Raw genomic sequence first — 23,778 nt, forward strand, 5'->3', positions numbered from 1 at the left:
AAAAAAAAATTGGCGCGCTTTCTTGAGAACGTCGCGCGCTCTTTTCGCTTGAACTGGCCACTCAAAAGTTGAAGCTCAGCCTCAGAGCGAGAAGACGTGTCTTCCACATACATATTTGTTGCTGCTGTTTTTTTCTTGCTTATTTTTTGGCATGCGCGCGAAATTAAACAAGCGACAGCGAAAAGAAACCCACAGCAACAACAGCGACAACAACAACAATGTCGCTGGGCAGGAATTAGTTTCCGGTCGTAGTAAAAATGACACAAAAACAACACGAGCGACAACAACAACAACAAAAAGAGGCAAACATAAACACTGAGCGCAAAAACGGGCTAAAGGATGCGCCTCATGTCCAATGTCCAGCGTGCAGCGTCGCGTCGCGTCGTTTGAGGCCTCAGGCGACAGGCGAGCGCAACACGCGAGCCGCAGCTACACATAGATAATCACACACACACACACACATACATATGTACGCACACACTCTCTCATAATGGATGCTGTGCTGCTGCTGCTGCGTCGTCGTCATCGTCGTCTCACAACATTCATTCATTCATTCAACCAGTCCAAGTAGTTGTTGCTGCTGTCTACGTCACAGTCGCTGTCTCAGTCGCTGCTTCAGTCGCAGTCGGTTGCTATGTGTGTGTGCGTTCATTCAAGACTTCAATACACACACACACAGAAGAGAGCGAGAGACAACAACGTCAGCGCAAGCAGCGACGGCGACTGCGACTGCGACGATGACAGCGCTGAGAAGTTGCCGTCGTTCGTTTTTCTGTTTGATCAGTTCGAAAAGTGAGGTTGCCCTGAGCAGACGACGCCGACGACGACGAAAAAAAGACGAAGAAAGACCGAAACCGAAACCGAGACCGAAGACGCATGCCACACAACTCAAAACTAAACGAATTTTTAAGAGTCGCGTGTTTCGAATCAGAAAAAGAAAATCACTTATTACTATTTATTATACAACTGCAAGTCAAGTGAAGCGTTGCCTCGTTGAAAGTGCAATCGATAATCAATAATCGCTGCTGCGATCGTTAATCGGTAATCGCGCGATCGTGTGCTTAAACCTGCTTTGCGAGTATATAACGTAATCGTGCAACGCGAGTTTCCAGTTGTTTTCGTAGTTGTTGTTGCCGTTGTAGCGTAGCATGTGGGCCAGGGGCCAAAGCTGAAAGCGGGCAATTGCTGCCAGCAGCCAGTCAGCGCTGACCAATGCTAATTTAGCAACCCCTCAGAAAAGAAAAAAAAAAGATAAAAAGAAAAACAATCAACAACGATTTCGATTTGCCAGCAACAACAACCACAACTGAGCTTACAAAACCCACAAAAAGTGTCAATTACAACAGCCGCAGCAACACACCCAAAGACACACACACACACAAACATGGCCAGCATACGCTTGAGATCGCTGCCGTTGTTGTTGCTGCTGCTATCGAGCAGCGTGCAAAGCACGCGTCTGCCGCTTGAAGTCTACGAGCTGACGCCGACGTCCAGCGGCAGCGATGACAGCGCCAAACACAAGACGCTGGAGTACACCATCTACGATGCCAAAGAGACGTTGCCAACAGGTGCGCCACCAACAGCAGCAGCAGCAGCAGTAGCAGCCACAGCTACAACAGCAACCACAACGACAACGACGACGACGAGCAGCGAAAAGCCGCTAACTGTTGCTGTTGTCAGCATCTCCAGCGAGCAGAAGGAGCAACAGGAGTCGGAACCAGCGAAACGGCGAGCGCGCCAAATGTTGCAGCAGCAACATCGCCTAAGCGGCAGCAGCAACACCAACAACAACAACAACAACAGGCATGCGCATTCAAAGGAGCTGCGCATACTCTATCAAGTGGGGGTAAGTCTAAAGAAAAAAAAACGAAACAGCTAATAAATAAGTCGCAGCTAATTACAGCGGCAACTGTTGCTGGCAGTCAGAGCAGCCGCAGCAGAGGCTGCATTGATCTATGCAAACAACTTGTCGGCAATTGCATAATGCGGCGACACCTGCTCAACAACTTTGTTTGCTTTTTTTGTTGTTGTTGTTGCCATATTGTAACTGGCTGCAATGCCCACGCCAGCAACAGCAACATGAAGAAAAGCATCAGGTTTTGCACTCAAGTTTGGGGCTGGGCCCACGATTTTCAACTTAACTTGGATCGACAGAGATCTCGGCGAGTATGAAGTATGGGCATTGTCTATATTTAGCCGCCGCCCTATACAACAACAAACAGATTGACGTTCTTAACAGCCATTACACTTGACACCCACAAAACGGGGCAGTTGTTTCATTTTTTATGGCACATTTAATTGCAACTGCAGCGGCAGCAACCACACAACAACAGCAGCAACAACAACAGCAATCGCTTTATATGAAAAATGAAAGTTGTTTGTTGTCTCGCAGCGTTTTCCATGTCATTTGACAAACATTATTGTTGCTGTTGTGGTTGCTGTTGCTGTTGCTTCGTTGTCGTCGCATTTGATCAATTAAAGTCAACGATACCTTATAGACCAATTAGCGCTGCGGGTCGGGAGTTCAATGTTTTTATATGAGGCACGAACTGTATGTTGATGTTGTATGCCGCATGACTAAGCCAAGTTCCCCACAAACCATGCGAGTTACTAAACGATACGATCTTTCCAGCGAAGCCAACTCAATGAACATTCAATCAAATTTTCCCCTAAGCAATATAGAGTTTTCAGTTAGCGATCAGTTTTATCCAATGTCCACTGTAGCGAACACTCCCTAGCTGCTGTTGCTATTGATATTGTTTTTGTTGTTAGTTGGCCAAGGCGTGAAATATCAACAACAATCAAAACGAAAATATTGACAATCTAAACAACAACTAAAGGGAAACAATGCGCATAAGCTGTGCTTAAAGGTTGACTACGTTTATACCCTGGAAATGTTAATAGAGGAAAAAGCTTATGAATTTACCTTAAAGAAAATGACAAACGTCAGACATGAATTGAATATAATAAGGGCAACAAATCAAGAGAAATAAAAATAAAATAACATAAAAATTAAAATAAGAAAATACCAGATAATAAACCCCAAATACTAGATAGTCAATACTAGATACTAAATACCAACTATTTAATATACAATACTCAAAACTAAATGCTTAATAATAAAATACTAAATATTAAATACTAAAATACTGCTTCTTGAATATTAAATATCATACAGTAAATACTTAATACTGAGTATCAAATTCTAAAATACTCAATACTAAATACTTAAATGCTGAAATACTAAATACTAAATAGGAAACCATAAATTCAAAAATACCAAATACTTAACATTGAATACTAAAATACACTCAATATTAAATACTAAATGTTGAATAACTAATACTCAATACTAAGTAGTAAATACTATAATACTAAATATTAAATACTAAACACTAAACTAAATACTAAAAGACTAAATACAAAAATACCAAACACTAAATAACTATTATATTTTTGCTTAATTATTGCTGTCATATCATTATTTCTAACCGTAGAGGATCGCATCTGTTGATCAGCTATTCATAAAAAATACAAATCCATAATCCTTAATGAAACTATTAAATCAAAATAGCAATGTTAACTGAGTCATTTCTATATTCATCACGATCAGCCACAACTATATTAAATCCTCTTACAACTTTTTAATATTCACTCCCATTCTCTGTCTATAAAATCAATTCTTAATAGATCGTTTAAGTCCCCATTCAATGTCAACTCCAGCCATCCTTTTTACCATACTCATTTACACACATTAGACCACACATAATCCCGCTAATATGCCCAGCATTTTGAAATTGTCAGCGATGAACAGATCGCCGACTCAGTTGGTTTTTGTTTCGTGGTGAGAGGAACAGTTGGGGGGGGGGGGGGGGTGGAGCCATCAGTATGGCCCATAAATTTCCAATCCGTATGTCTGCAATAAATTGTGAAGGCATAAAAAACAACAACAAACCGGGCGGCGCATAGAGAACAACACCTAAAATAGACAAAAACAAAGAAAAAGCCAAAAATTCCTTTCGGGGATTTCGGAAGAGCTCGCATAAAATCGCTCAAAAGAAAGAGAGAGAGAGAGAGAGAGAGGGAGTGTGAGCGAATAGATAAACTTTTTTTCTTTATTTTTCTTGAAGAAGAAAACAAAAAGTTCCCATGCTTAAAAGCGCTAAACATTCAGTTCCGGTATTTAAAAATGTTTTCAACAATAACAACAACAACCGAGCAAAGTGCGAGAGAGAGAGAGGGAGGGAGAGAGATGGGGAGCACAGGCAAAGCTGAATGAAAGAAAATTCATGAATGAAATACGACGATGACGACGAAGCTGGCAGCAGATGGCGTTGCCAGCAAGCACGATGAATGAGCAAGAACTGTGTGAAGAGCAGCAGGAGGAGAGGAGAAAGAGGAGGGCGATGTGATGGGAGAGGAGAGGAATGGAGAGTGGAAACCGAATGAATGAAAACGTAAACGGCTGATGAGCTGCGACGCCAGCAGCGGCAGCAACAGCGACTGCGGCAGCGACGTCAACGTTTCGCTTCGTTGGGCAAGTCAATCTATGAATGAATGGCAAAGCGACAGAGCGTCCAAATGTTGTTTGAATGGGTAACAACAACACGAATAACACATCAACAACTACAACAACAGCACGGCAACGGCAACAACAGTGATTTGTTAGCCATATACAAGCAGATCAGCTACGCATATTTGGCTTAAACAACTCGCGAGACTCGCAACGATGCGCGTGGCATGGCTAAAAGCAGTCACAGTCAAAGCTGATGTTGCTGTTGCTGTGGGCTATGAACGGTTGCTCTTGTGGCATGTGGCAGACATTGAATGACACGAGAGCCCAGGCATCGAAAAACCGAAAACCAAAAACCGAAAAACGAGATATCAAAGAGAGGCTGCTAGAAATTCCAATCGCCTGAGAAATGCATAAACAAATCAAGCATAAACATGTCTCTACAATCTGTCTGTCTGTCCGTCCATCTGTCCACTCGTCGCCGTGTTGTTTGTGCCCCGTTTTGTGGCCTGGCCCCAGACACGTGGGTGCTTTTATTGTTGGCTGGCTGGAACGCAGCCAGGTGTGAAAACGGCATTTTTATTTATTTTTCAGCTAGTTTTTTTCTTCTTCTTTTCTTGTCTAAGGCGAGCGCCAGTCCAAGTTCCAATCCCGCACAACGTTGCGTATGCGCAATATGAGCGCAGTGTTTGTCTGTAGTAAATATAAAAGTTGTTTATCAATCGCTTCACCACACCCTCCCAACACACAGCAAAACAATGCATACAATTGTCTAGTAAAGTAAAGTTTTTCGGCACATATTTTTGCCAGCACTCACCCCCCACGTCACTCACCCCTTTGTGGCGAGCTGCTTCACTAGTCATCTTTATGCTAATGCCAGCCGCAGGCATTCATCATAAAAGTCGCGTCATAAAATTTACGAGCTTTATCATAACTGCTTTTCAACTGGGTGTGTTTGTGTGTGTGTGTGTGTGTATGTGTGTGTGTGTAGCTGTAACTCAGCAAGGTCATCATCGAGTTCGAGACTTTAGATACTCTCTCTCTCTCTCTCACACAGTGTGCATAGATCTTCCACTATCAGCGATCAGTTGCTGAGCCACTTCAAAAAAAAAAAAAAAACTTCTTCGCATTCGTATTCGCATTTTATTCATATTTATTTTTTTCTTTCTCCCTCTCTCTCTCTTTCTTTCCTTTCACGCCAGAAGAATTTATGATATTTTATGCTAAATTTAGAAATTATTCAATGCGATTCAAAGCGAAAACAAGAAAAACAAATGCCCCGAAGAGAGTAGACAACAACAACAACAACAGCAGGAACAGAAGCTTCAGCATACACTGAGAGAAATCATTAAGGAATACATTTAAGTTGAAAGCAAGACAAACTTGCTGGGCGTTTCTCTCAGTGTTTTGCGCATGAACAAACAAAACATATTTCTTTTAATAATGTCTAACGCATTAGCATAAAACGAAATACAACAACAACCACGGCAACAGCAACAGCAACAATTATTCACCTAAAAAAATTCCAGTTCACAATTTCAGAGAGCTTCCATTGAGAAAAAACAAACAGCAACAACAACTGGCTGAAAGCTACAACAACCTGAGCCAACGGATGCTCGATACCAAAAAACTAGTTTGCCCACTTTTTTCTTAGCCGATGTTGCTGTTGTTGCACCTATTGCTGATGCTGCTGTTGTTGTTGTTGTTGCTGTTGTTGTCGTGTTTCTCGAGGCAATCGACTCAAGTTTGGAGCTGGCGCGCGCGCCAAGTCAACTTTTTTTTTTTTTTGTGTTCGTTCCTCTTTTTTATAGTAGTATTAGACTTGTAACAATTTTGTGTGTGATAAACAACAACAGCAACAATTTTGTCTAGTTTCGTTGTGGTTGCTGCTGCTGTGGCTGCTGCTGTTGTTGCCACTTGCCACAAAACGCAAACGCAAACGCATTCGGGAAAAATCGAACGGAAATATTTCGCTGGCCGGGCGAGTTTCCGTTTCAGCCAAGACCTTGTTACAGTTATTGACGGACACGCTCCAATTTGGGTTGTTGCTTCTACTATTGCTGCTGCTGTTGTGTAGTTGCTGCTGCTATCTGTAAGTGTGCTAATTACGTGCCAAAGGCGCATTGTTTACAACGCCAGCAAAAATAAATAACTATAAATACGCTGCTGCTGTTGTTGTTGATTCATTCATTCATAAAAACCGCGCAGCAACAACAAAAACAACAACAACAACGAGTGCGCATGTGTTCATTAAAGCAAACAACAAGCGATCATCGACAAATGGAGCGAACAACAGCAACAGCAACAACAAGCAACTGCAACTTGAGCATAATTAACAGACAGCCAAAAAAGGCCACAAAACAACAACAAGCTGCTACGCGCAATTGTTTTGCCGTTGTCATTCATTAAAAATTGCGAAAAACAACAGCAGCAACACCCAGCCAGCAACAACAATGATCGTCGCGTCGCGGCAGCAACTTTTCATTCATAAAAATGCTGAGCAACAACAATAGCAGCAGCAAGATTGATTTATTTAGCTGAGCGTAAAAGGAGGCAGCAGTTGAGAGCAACTGTTGCTGCTGCTGCACTGTAAACATGTTGCTTGGCAGCAGCAGCAACATTTTGCGGTTTGGCCAAAGCAACAATTACACAAGGCAACAACTATGCCAGCTTATTGTTGTTGTTGTTGCTGTTGTTGTTGTCTCCCCTTTTTGAATGAATGAATGAATTGCTTTTTTCCGTTTTGCGGCCACAGCAACCGAAGCAGCAGCAGCAACATGCTGACTGAGGATGTGGATGTGCAACTAAATGTGAATGTGAATGTGGATGTGGTTAGTGGATGTCCGTGTGCGTAGACGACGTTCATTAATTGTGACGATCAACAAGCTACGCAAAATCCAGTGTTGCTGTTGCTGCTGCTGCTGCTGCCAGGCAACAATGGACAACAACAACATGCTGAAGCTTGTTGCTGGCTTCTTGCCTGTTGCCTGCTGCCTGCAATTGGCTGCAAGACAGGCAAACCAAACCAGTTCCAGCCTAACCAATTCAAATCCCCCCCCCCCTCTTATACTGATCACTCTCCTCCCCTTTGACAACAACAATTGACCGTTTTTTGTTGTTGTTGCCTGTGGTTTGCTTCCTTTTGGCATTTTTGCACTTTTATGAATGAAATTTTTATGCTGCTGCCGTTGCTGTTGTTGCTTCTTCCTCTGCTGTTGTTGTTGCTGTTGAGGTTGGCATGTTTCCGTTAAGGCGCGCCAAAGTGGCACGGCCAGTTGCCCCACTTCCCGCTCTCCCCCTCTACTCCCATCTCTTCTCTCTTCACTCTGCTGCTTCATTTACAGCTTAAGCTGCAAAGTCAAAAGTTGGACTATGCAAAATATGTGTGTCTCGGGTGAGAACAAACACTGAATCAGCTTCTACTTCCGGCACACTCTCTATGGCGTCCCAGTCTTAATGTTTTCATTGGAATTTCTACAAAACAAAAAAAAAGATGAAGAAAAAACGCTTGCAGAAGAAGAACAATTTGGAGAGCAGCTTGGCTCGAGGCGGATGAAGATTAAGTGGAAGTTGTTGTTGCTGGCGCTGGCCTAAACAACTTCCGTGTGACTTCCGCAGAGAAGCTGCTCTCTTTCCCCCTCTCTCTTTCCCTCTCTCTCTCTCGTTGACTTCCGCTTGAAAAACAATTTTCAATTTTAATTGAATTTTCGTGTAAACAGCGTGAGGTGACCAAAGAGCACTTCCGCCTTCCTAAAATGCTGCCCCAGAGACTCAGTCTCGAAATCTGGCCACATGTTTCCACGACGCCAGATTGCATAATTCTCCGTCATGGGGCAAGAACAACAACAGCAACACCAACAGCAACTGCGGCAGTTGCAGTTGCAGCAAAAGGAAATGTATAGAAAAATCATTAACGCACAGACAAAAGATAACAGCAGAAGAAGAAGGAAGATTTGTTGCAACTACCTGCTGCTGCTGCTGCTGTTAGACACTTGTGCCAGGCGGCTGCCTAACGGTCCCAGCAGCAGCAACATCGGCGGCAGCGGCGCATGTGCAGCATCCTCCCTTTCGGCTGTGTGCAACGTCTCTCGATCGTGTGCGTCTCTTTGTGCGTCAACGCCCTCATGGGAACCAAACACCAGCGAACCATCGACCCTGGCATTCTTAAGCAAGGCATCTTCCGGCATTCACAAATTTATGTCACTGATTGGCAACACACACACACATGGATGTATGTGTGTGTGTGCGTTCTTTTGTGGCGCGTCCTTTTGTTGCCGAGTTTTGCGCACGTCATGTCAAGCGTTTTGGGTTATTGATAGCGGCAGGTGCAGTCAGCCAGTTTTAGTTCGAAGCAATCCCTCTTCCACCATTCTCCCCCCTCTTCCCTGCTTGGACCTTTTGGCTCGAATTACGTTCGCTTTTGCTGGCGACAATCAAAGGCTTCCCCCATTGGGCTAATGAGTGGACTGAGCCCAACTGTTTGTTGCATTGGCATGCCAGCAATGTGACCGTACTCCTCTCTCTCAACTTCCCCTTCCCCAGTCCCTAATTGTGCGCGTCATTGTCGCATCTTGAGGCAAGACGCTTCCGGTGCTTGCAACATTCCAAGCATGCCCCCAGCCACATGAGGCATGACGAGGCGGCAACTATAGCTACAGCTACAGCTTTTTGTGTTTTGTGTTGTGGGGTTCTTGGGGGTTAATTCGATTCAATTAAATGAGCGTGCGTAAAACCCTTTGACAGCTCTTAAAGTCGCCTCTCTACTTCACTCTTCGCCTCCTCTTGTTCACTCATTGCAATCCAATTCAATCACCCAACGCTGTTTGTAAAGTCATTCAAAAGTTGCACACTGCTTGCCGCATCACGTTGCAAGCGCTACGCGTATTGTCTCAGCTTCCGCTGCTTCCTCATGCTCCACCTCATGCTCTTCGCTCCCCTTTTGGCACCTCTGCACTTTGACACACGAGGCTAATTGTTGGTGGCGTCGTGACGTGGCGCGCGTGCTGCACAGCAAATTATAAAGTGTCGTCGTGGCAAGCTGGGTTAGAGGGAGCTCCCATCTCTCCCCTCCTATCCTCTCCCTACTCTCTTGTCCACTGAGACTTTGACGCGTTAAACCGGAAATCCGGTGTGAGTTTTGTGTCTCTCTCTCTCTATCTCTCTCGGTCGCTATCTCTGTCGCTATTTTGTTTGCTTTCAGCAGCAACTTTTACTGTCTTGGCATAAACTTTCTTGCGGGAACTTCCCTTTCCCTCTAGCTTTGTTCTGTTATGTGTTGTTTATCTGTGGCAGAGTCCTTTGACAGCCACCTTCCAACACACATTTGCCTATCAATATGTAAAATGCGCTTCCTCCCCACTGCTTCTCTCTCAAGTGGCACAGCATAAGTCCAGTAAAAACAAAGCGGATTTTTTTGCGGGGGGGAGCTACTCGTATTTCAAAGCATTTCCCACGCTGCTTACAGCAGGAACGAAGGAACGCAGTAGTCTGAAGGAGGCAGAGGCTCCTTACATAAGCATATCCTGCCAGCCAGCACGACAAAGGTTTCACTCACAAGTGCGTCAACGCGCGATCCCCGCACCGAATCCATAGGAATCCTAATAATCTGAGTAGAGTGGTGGGGAGGAGCGTAATATGGAAAAATGTTTGAAATCTGTCAACAAAGGGTTAAGGTTCGCAGCGAGAACAACAGGAACTCGCGTAGTTCGTAGTATGCAGCTGAAGCGGGGGCAGGTGCAGCTGCCAAGGGGCAAAAACACAAAAACAAGGACAAAAAGTAGGTCAAAAACGCGTGGGAATCGCGCGATGCGGAAGTAAAAATGCGGAGCGGAAGTAAATAAAACTAATAAAGAGCGGCAAATGAAGAAGCCTGCTGAAAAACAACAAGGAAGTCGACGGACTGCTTCCGCAAGCGAAAGAGAGAGTAGTCAAAAGAGAGAGAGAGAGAGAGACAGAGAGAGAGGTAGGGAGTGAAAGAGAGAGCCACACTGACAGTTAGTGGCAAAGGTAAAAGGTCAGGCATGCAACCTGTTTGGCTTTGGCTTTGCTTTACTTCCTGTTTCAGTGCTAATCCCTTTTGAAGACACACAGATGGAGTGTGAGTGTTAATGTGTGCGTGTGTGTGAGAGTGTGTGCTGCACTTATTTATTTACATCCGTCGGCTCGTCTGCACTAAATCACTTCCGGACTTCCGGTTCGTCACGGACTCGCTAAGTAGATAGCTGCAAAGCAGAGTTACGAATCGGAGTTCGGGTACGAAAAGCGGCTCAGGGATCACGGAACAAGGGAACCGGGGCTAAAGGACTTTTCGGGTCAGGTAGTACGGGGTGCGGGGTGCGAGGCAGGTGCAACTCTTGAAACGAAACGGGCCTATTGATTTCATTATAAAAATAATTTGAATACAAATCAGAAAGAAATAGAAGAAGAAAAACACACACACACAAAATCAAATTGAAATCGAAACCCAACAAAAGGCCAGCAACAACAACAACAACAACAACAGCAACAAGAAAAGGATCCCAACAAAAACGTAGGCGACAACTCAACGTAGAAAGAGAGGGGCAGATAAAGGGAGAAAGAGAGAGAAGGAGAAGCTTGGAGTGAATGTCAAAAGGTACGAGTTGAAAACAGTTCCACTTAAAAAATTGATTGCTTTCGATAATTTCATTGGAAACCTGTGGAAGATGTTGCTCATATGCGAGTTGCTGTTGTCGCTGTTACTGTTGTTGTTGTTGTTGCTGTTGTCACTAGAGTGCCATACAATAAAATCAAATGAGAAAGGACAATGACAAGCGTTGAAGCAGCAGACGACACATAATAAAAACGCAGCAAATCGAATACGAAACGAAACGAAAACAGAACCAAAGTCCGCAGTTGCTAGTTGGATTTTATGTTTATGGCCCCCAACGACAACAACAGACCCAAAGCTGTACTACAATGTGCTAGACTTTAGTATACCGGGTAGTAAAATTTACATAATTTCATATGTATCAATCATTGAAATAAAACAATCAAACTAATCTATGTTAAAGTTCTGCTCACATAAATCTAAATTCAATTTGTAGAATGTATTTTTGAGAAGTTTCACAATTTGTAATTTAATTTTAAGTCATTAACTAAAATGGATTTGTCTAATCTAACAAAAGAGCATTTTTATCAAATATAATAGCTTTAATTCCAACAATAACTTAAATCTAGTTAGAAGATGAGAATAAAATAATTAGTGCTGAGTTTCAGTTTATTAAGCTCAATTTTGTAGAAGTTTGCCAGCATATATTAAAAAAAAATTTGATAAAACAGAGGAAGCATCAGAGAAAAACTCGAATTCTAAATCATATTTCAAATCTGTACAATAAGATGAAATATAATAAACAAGTTTCTTAGCTCTAACTTTAATAGTCACCTATATCGAGAGGTTAATTCTGATGGACAGACAGAAAGACAGATACAAACATGATGTCAGAAAAGTCTAGACAGACAGCCGGAAAGACAAATATAAACACGATGTCAGACAAGTCTATGCTCTTAAGAATTCATATACCCTTTTACTTTATCGCTACCGGGTATAACAACAGGGAGAACAACATGAAACAGCCAAACGGACAACAAAGACAGCTAGTAACATAAGCTTTTATGGTGTGGCAGTGTGCAAAAAGGACCGAAGGATTAAGTAAACAAGCTGCGACTCGAATGTGACAACTTTCGAGGCCTTGGGAATTCAATTAATGAAATGTATCTGTCCGGACCCCAAACAAACATGCTCTAACAAACACTCAAACATCAGCCACATTCTCCTATATGGCAGGCAATGTTAATCAAGTTAAACTTGGCTAAACAACGGGAATCCCCTGAATGCTAATGCAGCCGAAATATGTGTATGTGTGTGTGTGTGGGGGGAAATCGTTTGAATACTATGAATATTGTCGTGAATGGCCACTTGAAAAGTTGGAGCAAATCCAATGAATGAAATTATTTCAATGACTTGTCCACTTGCCTATGCAAATGTCTCCCTCAAAATGCCATTAACACAAACTGTTTTCCTTTGCTTGCTTGCAGGACTCGGAAGAGGATTTGCCAGTGTGTGCACCCAATGCGGTCTGCTCTAAGATTGATCTCTACGAGACGCCTTGGATTGAGCGACAATGTCGCTGTCCGGAATCAAATCGCATGCCCAACAACGTCATTCTCCATCATCACGAGCATCCACATGCCGGACACGAACAAAAGTATCGCAACTACTTCGAGAAAGAGAAAATGTTGCAACACAAGCGATTGCTACTCGGCGAGTTTCAGGACAAGAAATTCGAGAGTTTGCATCTGAAGAAACTGATGCAGAAATTGGGCGCAGTCTACGAAGATGATTTGCAGCTGCAGTCGGGCGATTATCTGGAACGTTCCCCCGACTACAACGAAGCATTGCCGCAATCCGGCTACGAGGAGTTGACGGACAACGAGTTACCACACTTGCCACAACCGCGAGGCTCGACGCACATGCGACATTCGGGACATCGCGGCCTCAAGGAGGCGACCAGCTACATTGGCGGCTGTCCGAGCAGTCTGGGCGTGGAGGATGGACACACGATTGCGGACAAGACGCGACACTATAAGCTCTGTCAGCCGGTGCACAAGTTGCCCGTTTGCAAGTGAGTTCGATTGTGCTCAGTCAGCAAGTGAATCCTTTACTAATTGCCTGTTTTTTTTTCGTTCCTTCCTCAGGCACTTTCGTGATTACACCTGGACGTTGACTACGGCAGCGGAATTGAATGTCACCGAGCAGATTGTCCACTGTCGCTGTCCCAAGAACTCGGTCACCTATCTGACGAAGCGCGAACCCGTTGCCAATGATAGCACAGCCTATCGCTATCTCTTTGCCTGCTCGCCGTTGACTGTAAGTTTTCGCCTCTTTGCCTTTTGTAAACCCCCGAAACTAATCCTTGTGTGTTTCTTCTGTGCTTAGCGTCTACGCTGCCAGCGCAAGCAGCCCTGCAAGCTCTTCACGGTGCGTAAGCGTCAGGAGTTCCTCGACGAGGTCAACATCAACTCGCTGTGCCAATGCCCCAAAGGACATCGTTGTCCCAGCCATCACACGCAGTCGGGCGTCATAACGGGCGAGAGTTTCCTTGAGGACAACATACAGACCTATTCTGGCTATTGCATGGCCAACGATTGAATTGAGTTTGCCGACTACTATCTACTATATACAAAATATATATACACACAACATATATATATATAGATATGGGCTATACATAGGTTTATCTAGGACTATATATGCTTTTATAAGTCGACTGAGCCAATTGAGTCTCGCCAAGTTAACAATTAAACTGAAACTAAAACTACAACTACAACTATAACTGGGATGCGTGTGTGTGAATGTGTGTGTAATGTATACATGTGTGTGTGCGTGTGTGTGTGCTGTGTGTAAAGTTGAGCAGAAGTTTTTTGTTTTTAGTTGCTACCAAAATTTGGTCATACATCGTAATATATATATATATATATCGGATATGTAATATGTAATAACAAATAATCGATAATCTAAAATATGCATAAATATAACTATTTAATTAGTTCTAAGGCGCAGTTTGTTATACAAATCATTTGTAATGAATATTTATAAAGAGCGTATTGAAAATCTGTAACATAGCCCCTCTTCTCCTTCTCCTCCCTTTTTTCACTCACTTATTAATTGTATATATTATACGCAGTTTCTTTGACAGCAATTCCCCGGCTGCAAATCCAACTCCCATGCGTGCCAAATTAATATGCAGCTTCTTTTTATCTTACTCGCCCTCTTTTAGTTTTTATTAATGCATTAATTAAACAGATTTAGCAACAAGTTGTACAGTTAGAAACTGTTTCGCAAGGCAGCGGCAGCAGCAGCAATTTTTAAGAACGAAGCATAACAAAAATGAGTATATAAATATATAACTTGCTTTAATATTTTTATGAAAATATACACATATGTAAAGTTAATATTAATCATAAACATATTCAACGAACGAATTAAATCGCATATGCAAAAATTTGTAATTTCAATTGTAAAATTCTCTTATTTATCCCCCATAATTTAATCTATTTAAGTATTATTGAAGAAATTTCCAGCAGTGTTTTTCTATTACTTTATAAATCGAAAAATCAGTTTTTGTATAAAAGCCTAAACGAGCAAAAATAAATTTTAAACTAAATATGAGATATTAAATGAAATACACTACAGAAAAATGCGTTTTTATTTATTTTTTGAAATTGTTAAATAATTCATTCCTTGCAGCACTTGTAGCTCACAAAAGTATGCTACATTTTTGTGTGACGTCTTGTGTATTGTATTGCGAAAGTCTTCGAAAATAAATATGTAATTTTATTCTTATAATAAAATTCAAACTCAGATTTTGTATAGATTCTACATTTAATAAATAATAAATAGGAAATAAGCTCTGAAGTATGTGTATATTAAAATACGTATGCATGCATAAAAATACTAGTGCACAACAGCTTCACTTAAGCTGACAGCCAAAAAGTATGCAACAAAAAACTTGCGCCTGAAGTAGCAGCAACATTTGCTGTTAGCAAAAATCGGTTTGAAACTTTGCTAAATTTTCAATTTTAAAGCAACTGCAACTGCAGATTGAATGGAATTAAAGAAACTGACTGCGATTGGCGTTGCTTGCAAAATAGAATGAAGAAATTGAAATTGAGCAATCAACAAAAAAAAAAAATTGAAAAGAAAAATACGAATGAAAAAGCAAACACACTTCTGAATGCAATTCATGCTTGGGCTTTATTGTCTGTATGCTGGGTATTCAAGCAAAAAGCTCGACTATTTCCTGGCAATTAAAAACTAAAAAGCAAATGCAAAGAAAAAAACAACGAGCTGTGGATTAAGCAGCTGAAAAATGCAAATTATTATTGAGTAGCGAACGCAGAGGGGGCCAGGTAGATGGCAAGCAGCCGGCAGGCAGGCAGGCAGCAGGTAACAGCAAATAGATGGCTAGAAAGGCAGTCAGCGGCGATATAATTAAATAAATGGCACAGCAAATAGACAATAACTGGAGAGTTGCTCTGGTTTGGAGCATCAGGCGGGGAGGCCGGGTGGGCGTAACCATGCCACAAATTCAATTAACGTGCGTCGACGGGCAAAAAAAAACAATAAAGAAAAAACTGAACTGAAAAAATGAAAACATAAAAAGAGGGACACAAAAAAAATTATCAAGAAACAAGCATATAAAAAAGGTTCAAGTGTAAAAAACGAGGTGTAAAAACACAGCGTGGCGAAAAAAAAGTAAATCGTAAAAGCCAAACACCAAGCGCAGCAACAACAACAACAACGAGCGCTAACATGGCCCATAGTCGAAAGAGGAGCAGTTTTTGTTTTTACGACTTCAACCGGAAGCTAAACGCGTTAAAAACTCGACTATACCAACAACAACCACAACAACAACAACAATATCAGTAAACAACACCAACAACAAAATTGACAGCGACAACAGCAAACAATCTACACCCAAAAGAACTGTTAACCGAGTCTTTAGAGATTGGTTAGATTGAAAGAGGCTTTGTCCATGCCTTTCGAGTTTGACTCTGCAATTAGATGTTAGTTGGCACTCGCACATAGGATTTTAAAAATGCATAAACTGAAATTATTAATAATAATAAAATCATATACATTTAATGACCCCTTAAAGTGCGTCTAATTGGTGAGAAGAAATGCCATAAAAGATTGTCTTTAGCCGAGTCAAAAAATACAGCCAAGTGGCTTCTCCCCTCCTTTTCTCTCTCTCCCTCTCTCTATCACAACTCCTCATCTCAACGTTCTCAAGCAGACAGAATGGGCACAAAAGCAACAGCAGCAGCAGCAAGACATAAGACATAAGACATTTATAGCATGGGCTGAATGTAAGCCGCCGCAACGGGTAACCGTTTTTTATTAGTTGGAAATGAAATTTCGCGCATTCAGAGACCAAATTGCAGCACACTAACAAGGAAAATGCTCGCAACACAAAAATAATTCATTGTTGGACCACCTAAATTGGGTTAAGTCACAACAACTTCGCTCTGACAATATCTGGCACGAGAAGAAGTCTCAGCACAATTCTAGTCACCTCTCAGCTTTTCGTAAAGGGGTTTTTAAAGTACTTATTGATACAGATCACTTGTTGTACATATGAATAGTAAAAGTTGTCTGTAAGAGTTCAAAGTAATTGCTCTAAGTTTTAAGGATTAAACTAAAGAAATTAACTCATTAAAGAGTAGAGAAAAAATGTCAATAAATCTATAAACTTTTATAAAATATCGTTGTTCATATAGATACTAAAAGTAGTCTTAAAAAAAAACTAAGCATATTGACGTAGAAAGAAAATCATGAATAATTGCTAGAAACAGGATCAGAATTTAATAAACGTATTTAGAAGTTATGTCATTAAAATGGGTTTATTATGTAAAGGTGAAAAAATAAAATGGAATTTATAAAAAATTAAACTGCAAGGAATAACATTTTTAAAATTGTGGAAAAGGTTTAAAACTTTTCCAAGTTCCTGTTGTTCATATGAATAGTAAAAAGGTCTATAAAAACAGAATAAGAAAAAATTAATAAATAAGAAAAAATCTGTACAAAAAAACTAATGAAACTTTTAAACTGCTCCAAGACAAGTTCATAATATAAGGGAAGTATTTCAAAGTAATCGTAATCATCTTGCAATATTGTAGTATTTTTCTAATAAAATATGATTAATTTATTATATTAAATCTTGTATTTATTACTTCATTTAATAGAAAAGGTCGTACTGGCTGCTACTGTCTTCGACTCAACTGACAAAATATATAATACTATGATATTAAAATGAACATACAATACATATGTATGCAACTAATAGCTAAGAACAAATACATTGTTATTAAATTAAGACAAATGTCTTTTGTTATGAACTTTAATTTGAAATAATAATTGTAATATTGTGAAAACTATTAAGTGGCGATTCGAGGAAACTCAAATATCATTATTAGCGTTTAAAGTAGATACCAATTTGAGAAAATTTAAAATATTAAAGTAAAGAACTAGATATATTAAGAAGCAGAGAAAAAATGTTTAAAAATCTTTAAGACTGTAAATCTATATTAAACATATATTATTTAATTATATGACATTAAAATAAACTTATGTAGCTAATAACATATTATTCGTTAAAGAGCAAATACATTGTTATTAACATAAAACAAATGGCGTTTGTTATAAGCTATGAATTATATTCTTAGCTCTACTAAATGAAGACAATATGATTATTATTATTAGATGTGTCTAACAAATATCATTAAAAAGCAGTGCAAATTTAATGACCTCATCAAGAGAAGAAGGAAGTTAACACAGTGCGATTTCGATTTGAAATCGATACAGTTTGCTTTGATAAATAAATTTCAATCACAGTCTTAAATATATGCAAAGATATTTATTTAGGTAGTTTCGATATCCCTTGGACACCGCTTGACTTCCAGTTCAATTTCTCACCCGCTGTGCGTTAGCCAAGTTAAAGTTTTGCTGGGCAGTGGCCAAAAACTGCCAATAGGTGCCATTCATTATGGCTGTGGCGAAAGTTTTGAATTTCAGCTAAATCATTTTTGCCTTAGCAGCTTCTGTTGCACATTTTGTTGGACAGCCAAGATGATGGTTAATTATTTATCTCAGGGATTTGCTAAGCTGCGTTGCTGTTGTTGAAGTGTTGTCTGCGCGTTCACAGAGTCATATATTTATGACTCCACTCCCTGACTCCGTTGACTCTCTTGACTTGACTTTGGCTCTGACTTCGACTTCGACTACTGTGCTTCAAAACATATTGATTGATTAGCTGCTCCATGGCCGCTGGCTAAGATTTGCATGCTAGCAAACTCACAGAAGATTACACACACATTTTCAGCTGCGTTTTCTATTTGAAATATTTTGATAGAGCGCTGACAATAGATCTAACTCTGGCAGCAGGGCGGCGCAGCAGTAGAAGCGACAGCTGGGTCATTAGAAGCGTACGGCATACCGAAAAGAGAGCTTTCTTTCACATCATTAAAAGTCAACAAAAACACAACACGTTGAAACAACAGAAATTAGACAACAACATGACAAAAGGCCAGCTAATAGTATCCGCTGTATAGAATCGGACGACCCCATCATATTTGGCCATCTTTTTTAGTTGTTTATATTTTTTGAATACCCGCTGCCCATAGGGTAGAAGGGTAGTACAACTTAGTGTCTTCAACAAATATAACAGGCAGAAGGAATTAACTCCGAACCCATAATGTATATACATATATTCTTGATCAGCCTTTCTCCGTCTTTACTGCAGCTTAAGTTGCTTTGGTTGTCATATTTCTATGGTATATTTCGAATGGTATAGTATATAGATATACCAAATAAAGTCTTCGGTATATTTTAGTACTTTTTCGAGCTTAAGCTGCTTTTGTTGGCATTCTGGTATATTGGTATATTTTAAAATGTAATAGTAAATCGATATACCAAATATAGCTTTTGGTATATTTAAGCTTTTGCTGTGTTAAAGCTACTTGGTTCGGCAATCTGGTATGTTTTGATTGTACTGGTATATCAATATACTAAAAATAACACTCAGTATATTTCAGTATATTACCAACTTAATATATTATATATATATATTATTTTAATATATATTTTATATTTATATATATATTTTAAGAACATCAATATACTAAAAATAACACTCAGTATATTTCAGTATATTAAGTTGGTATATTTTAAGAACAATACCTTACTCAATCCTAAAAGTAATTAAGGAAGTCATTTTAATGGCACAAAAATGGATGCTCCTGAAGAGTCTTAAATGGTTGGATGATAATCCGGTATATTCTGTACGCGATGGTATATTTTAAACGTAGTAGATTATCAGTACACACAAAATAGCCTGAAGCATATATTAATATTTTTTCGGAATAAAAATTTATTTTATTAAAAGAATAATTCTTCATTCTTTTGCTTCTTTTAAAAAATGGGTAGCGGATATCTCAAAGTCGAGCACACTCGACTTTCTTGCTGGTCTCTTCTTCAGTATTTGGTATTTAGTATGGGTTGCATGTTGTTTGGTTCTATGAAAATTTCTTCATTTCGTTGGCCACTTTTACTACACTAATTAGCCACGATTTGAGCCACTGACATGCAACAGCGACAAATGCTGTGAGTGTGAGTCTGAGTGTGAGAGAGGGGAAACTGCAAAATTAGGGTGCCCCACAGGTTGAGGCGCTTATGAATTTAATTGCTCAACATTATGTTGGCAATGGGGCCTTATCAATTTTTTCCGGCTCAACTCAACAATAATTACGCGTATTCTTAATATTGTTTTTTTTTTTTCTTGTCTTCTTCATTTCTTTAGCTTGCTGCAAAGTTTTGTTTCATCTTTTGGGTGCCGTCTCTTCCACAGGAAGCTGGGAGCGATTTCACCTGTTGATGCCAACTCTTTTTTGTAACTTTATAACTTGGCGTTTTTGCCTTAGAAAGTGAAATTTTTTAACGGCACTTTGTAATTTGCCTTGCTCCCCCCTTCGGCTGTTTGATGATGAGTTTTGTGCTCTCAGTGCTCAATGGCAACAGATGATAAGACATTAATCTGTGCCATTAGAGGGCCGCCTCGATGTTTGTTATTGATTCAAATTGATAAACAGTTCCGCAAATACTGAATGCCAAAGTAGACGATGATTCGTAATGTGTTTGCTCCAACTGGAGCAAGGGCGAGAGAGTGAAAGTGACGACGAAGATACAAACTTCTGTTTTTCAGAGGCCGGACGTCTGTCTGGGAGAGTTTGCTGCTGCTGTTGCTGCTTCTGCGGTGTGAAGTGCTGTGATGGTTGTGGAGTATCATATGCGAAAATCGGCATAAAAAGCTTAATGGATTTTCAAGCATGCAATGCGATAACGAATCTCTTGATTGCCCCCCAGCAATAAAATGCATTAATAAAGCAATAATAATAACAACAGCAATAATCATAACAAAAGAATGTGACTTTCTTCACGTTGTACCCTATAATAGTCGCGAGTTATATGGCATGAATTTATGAACTAGTTATTAGGTGAATGGACTGATTTGCGGATAAGACATTAATCTTGTCATGCCAGCGAAATTCGCAGTATATAAATAAACGATAAAACAGAGAATGAATGCTAAGAAGTAACCCATTTTTTGACATGTTATTTATAATGAAATAATTTGATAACTATTTGCATAAATTCTCTCTAATAAATTGAGATTCAACCTTAGCATCGATCTTCCTCTTTTGAATAAATTTCCTTCCACAAATTGAGCTTCAACCTTAGCACTAATCCACCCGATTATACGCATTTCTACAGCGTATTTTGTGGTAATCGCATAGTGCAATGTAAAGTCATCAGCGATGCGCAAAGAAAGCGACAGACTTACAAATCATGCATAACACGAAATCAACAACAACAAATAATAATACAAAAAAAAAAGCCATTGAAAAATCCACATACAACTTCATATGTACAAATAATCTCTCAACACATTTGCTTCACATGCAGATGAAATTGAAAGTAAGATCCGAGAGCGCTCGCCTCTTCAAAGAGATGCAAGTCGATTATTTTCTAATTACAAAAGCAAAACTCTCCTCATTCAATTCGTCACGGCCTGCACTGAGGCCGCGTCAGCAGCACATTCAATCTGACAGCAGAAAAATTTTCCAATTTCAATTCGAAATGATGATGATGAAGTCGGGACGTGCTGAAGAAGGTGTTAAGTATGCAAATGACAGGGCATACAGCAACAAGATGTACAACATGAGCACAATAATGAATGGGTGATAACAACAGTTATGTTGTAATATTTACAAGGCATCTATCTAACTCTTCTACACATGTACATATGTATGTAGGCGTGACGAGACTGAGCTTTGCCGCTAACCAATCCAATCGAATACGTTGCGATACGAAAGCGAGCGGTAAAAGTGCGCGCTCCATGCGATTTGACCCCAAAGAAAACTGAAGTCGTATCCAAAATCCAAATCCAAAAGCCAGCCAAAGGCAAAGGCGAAGATTCGCATCTTTTTTTTGGGTTTTTTTTGGTTACTTTTACATGTGCGCCGCTTGTACTTTCTCTACTTAGAGTTTAGCTGGTAAACGCGGTTTTTCATCTTGTCTTCTTTGTTATTTTTTGATACCCTTGAAGAGGGTATTATAATTTCATCAGATGACAAACAGAGCCAAGTGATACGCTGTAAACTGCGTTGACAGAGATAAGTGGAAATTTCGACAAAATGTGATTAAAATTATATGAAATTATTTCAAGATAGACTAGTACAAAGTACTATAAAAAGTTGATATATCTTAGGGTATCTTTGAGTCTTCCATTTACTCAATTTCATTATATGACAAACGAAGCCAAGTGATACGCTGAAAACTGACAGAGACAAGTGGAAATTCCTACAAAATATGATTAAAATTATTTCAACTATGTAATTTGAAGATATGTTAGTATAAACTACTATAAAAAGTAGATATATCTTAGGGCATTCTTTAGTCGTATATTTCCTCAATTTCATCACATCAGTTGACAGAGACAAGTAGAAATTCCTACAAAGTAGGATTCAAATTATATAAAATAGTTTTAAGATAGACTATTATAAATTACAATAAAAAGTAGCTATATCTTAGGGTATTGTTAAGTCGGGTACTCCTTCAGCACAATGTTCTCACATTTTGTGTTTGTTTTTTGCAGTTTGTTGCCTTGCCTTTTTGGCCGCGCCTAATCGAAACTTGTGCCCAATCTGGCCCGAGAGGTCCCCGGCCAAAAGAGAGATGATCAGGCACGCTTCCATCGTGATATTAATGAGCTGCTAGGAGGCCGTGTCTTCTAAGTTGCTAAGGAGAAGAACAGCAGAAGCAGCAGCAGGAGGAAAAGTGGAGGGAGGAAAGAGCTTGGCAGGCAACAACTCTTTTATGTTGTAATTAACTCTCATTAGAGGCAGTCGCAATGGCAGTCTAAAGATCTGTGTCTCTCAATCTCAATTGGCGTTTTAGTTGTAGTCTAAAGGTTTTTTTGGGAGGTTTCACTTTCGCTATGGCAATATCAACAAAACTGTTTAAGTGTGCTATATTTAAGTATTTACTTGCACAAAAAAGAGAAACAGAAAAAAAAACGGCAACAAAGAGACAAAGCAAAACTAAAAGCCAAATAGACTTTAAATCTCGCACGAATTTTTTTTTTTTCTTTCGGTCATGCGAATTCGTTTCTTCTAAAGGCGCGTTGATTGTTTGTGTTTTTGTTGTTGCTGTTACTTTTTGTTGATTCCCCCTCCCAAATAAAGTGAGGCCAAAATACAAAACTAACTGCCCAGGGTTTGGCTAGACAAACGATCATGGGAAAACAAACGAGCAGCAAGAAAGACACTAAGAGAGACGAGAGAGACAAGAAGGGAAATTGCTGCCAAAATCCATTGCCAATTTCGAGCAGTTGACCAAAGAAAGTAATGCTTATCTGCCACAATCCCGCTGAGCAGCGGCGGCTCCCGCCTGCGAGCCAAAAGTGGGAGACGCGAGTCTCCATTTGACTCTTCAAATTGAATGCGTGCTCAAGTGACCTGCTGAGTAATTAATGACAAACAACGCTGCAAATTAAAATCCATCCTTTTGACAACTTTTCGCAACCACACAGAGATGTGAGCGTGAGTGGAGAGAAGCGATAAGCATCACTAAAATTATACGTGATCAGTTTTAAATGGAATTATTTGAACGTGAACGGAATAAGATCTTCAAAAAGGCGTGCTTCTTAACTTAAATAAGAAATTGACATAATTTTAATGGCATAAATTGAATTCTTGCATTTAAAGATTGATAACATTTGAATGGCGTATACAAAAAAAGTACAGCCGAAGGTGCTCAAATGCGAAATACTCACAACACGTTCTCAATAAAAACAACATAGTGCGGTATTACAATTGAAATTTAAATAATTAGTATACCAAAAAATAGAGAAATATACATATATGTAGTACATAATACCAAATCAATATACCGATAATATACTGAAATATACCCGTGTGTATTTTTAGTATATTTATGAGTATATACATTTAAAAGCAGAATACCAAATATACCGAAAAATACTGAAATGTGTATATATTACGTATACAAGTTTACAAATATAATGCCGTATTATTATACCAAAAAACACTAAAATACGCCCAAAATATACAAATTTAATACCAAATCAATATACCAAAAAAATACTGACACATACCCATATGTGTTT

At 39.8% G+C, this 23,778-nt stretch overlaps 2 protein-coding genes across 2 annotated transcripts in view; one reads left to right on the forward strand and one right to left on the reverse strand.

The window, feature by feature from the left end:
• Positions 1–23,778, reverse strand: part of LOC117571642 (elongation factor-like GTPase 1) — a 90,343-nt gene that overhangs the window by 16,408 nt on the left and 50,157 nt on the right. The window lies entirely within an intron of this gene.
• Positions 820–14,569, forward strand: LOC117571645 (protein giant-lens). Its single transcript, XM_034253880.2, has 4 exons — positions 820–1,846; positions 12,569–13,155; positions 13,229–13,400; positions 13,470–14,569. The coding sequence occupies exons 1-4, from the start codon at positions 1,385–1,387 to the stop codon at positions 13,680–13,682; spliced, it is 1,434 nt and encodes a 477-aa protein (XP_034109771.1). The 5' UTR covers positions 820–1,384; the 3' UTR covers positions 13,683–14,569.

This window comes from Drosophila albomicans, chromosome 3 (assembly GCF_009650485.2).
Source record: "Drosophila albomicans strain 15112-1751.03 chromosome 3, ASM965048v2, whole genome shotgun sequence".
In the NCBI taxonomy this organism is placed as follows: Eukaryota; Metazoa; Arthropoda; class Insecta; order Diptera; family Drosophilidae; genus Drosophila; species Drosophila albomicans.

Excerpts from the sequence above, each read along its gene's own strand:
- LOC117571645 (XM_034253880.2), top strand. The coding sequence starts at position 1,385 with ATGGCCAGCATACGCTTGAGATCGCTGCCGTTGTTGTTGCTGCTGCTA. Across the intron at positions 13,156-13,228 it reads CACAAGTTGCCCGTTTGCAA|GCACTTTCGTGATTACACCT; the intron begins GTGAGTTCGATT and ends TTCCTTCCTCAG. Across the intron at positions 13,401-13,469 it reads TTGCCTGCTCGCCGTTGACT|CGTCTACGCTGCCAGCGCAA; the intron begins GTAAGTTTTCGC and ends TTCTGTGCTTAG.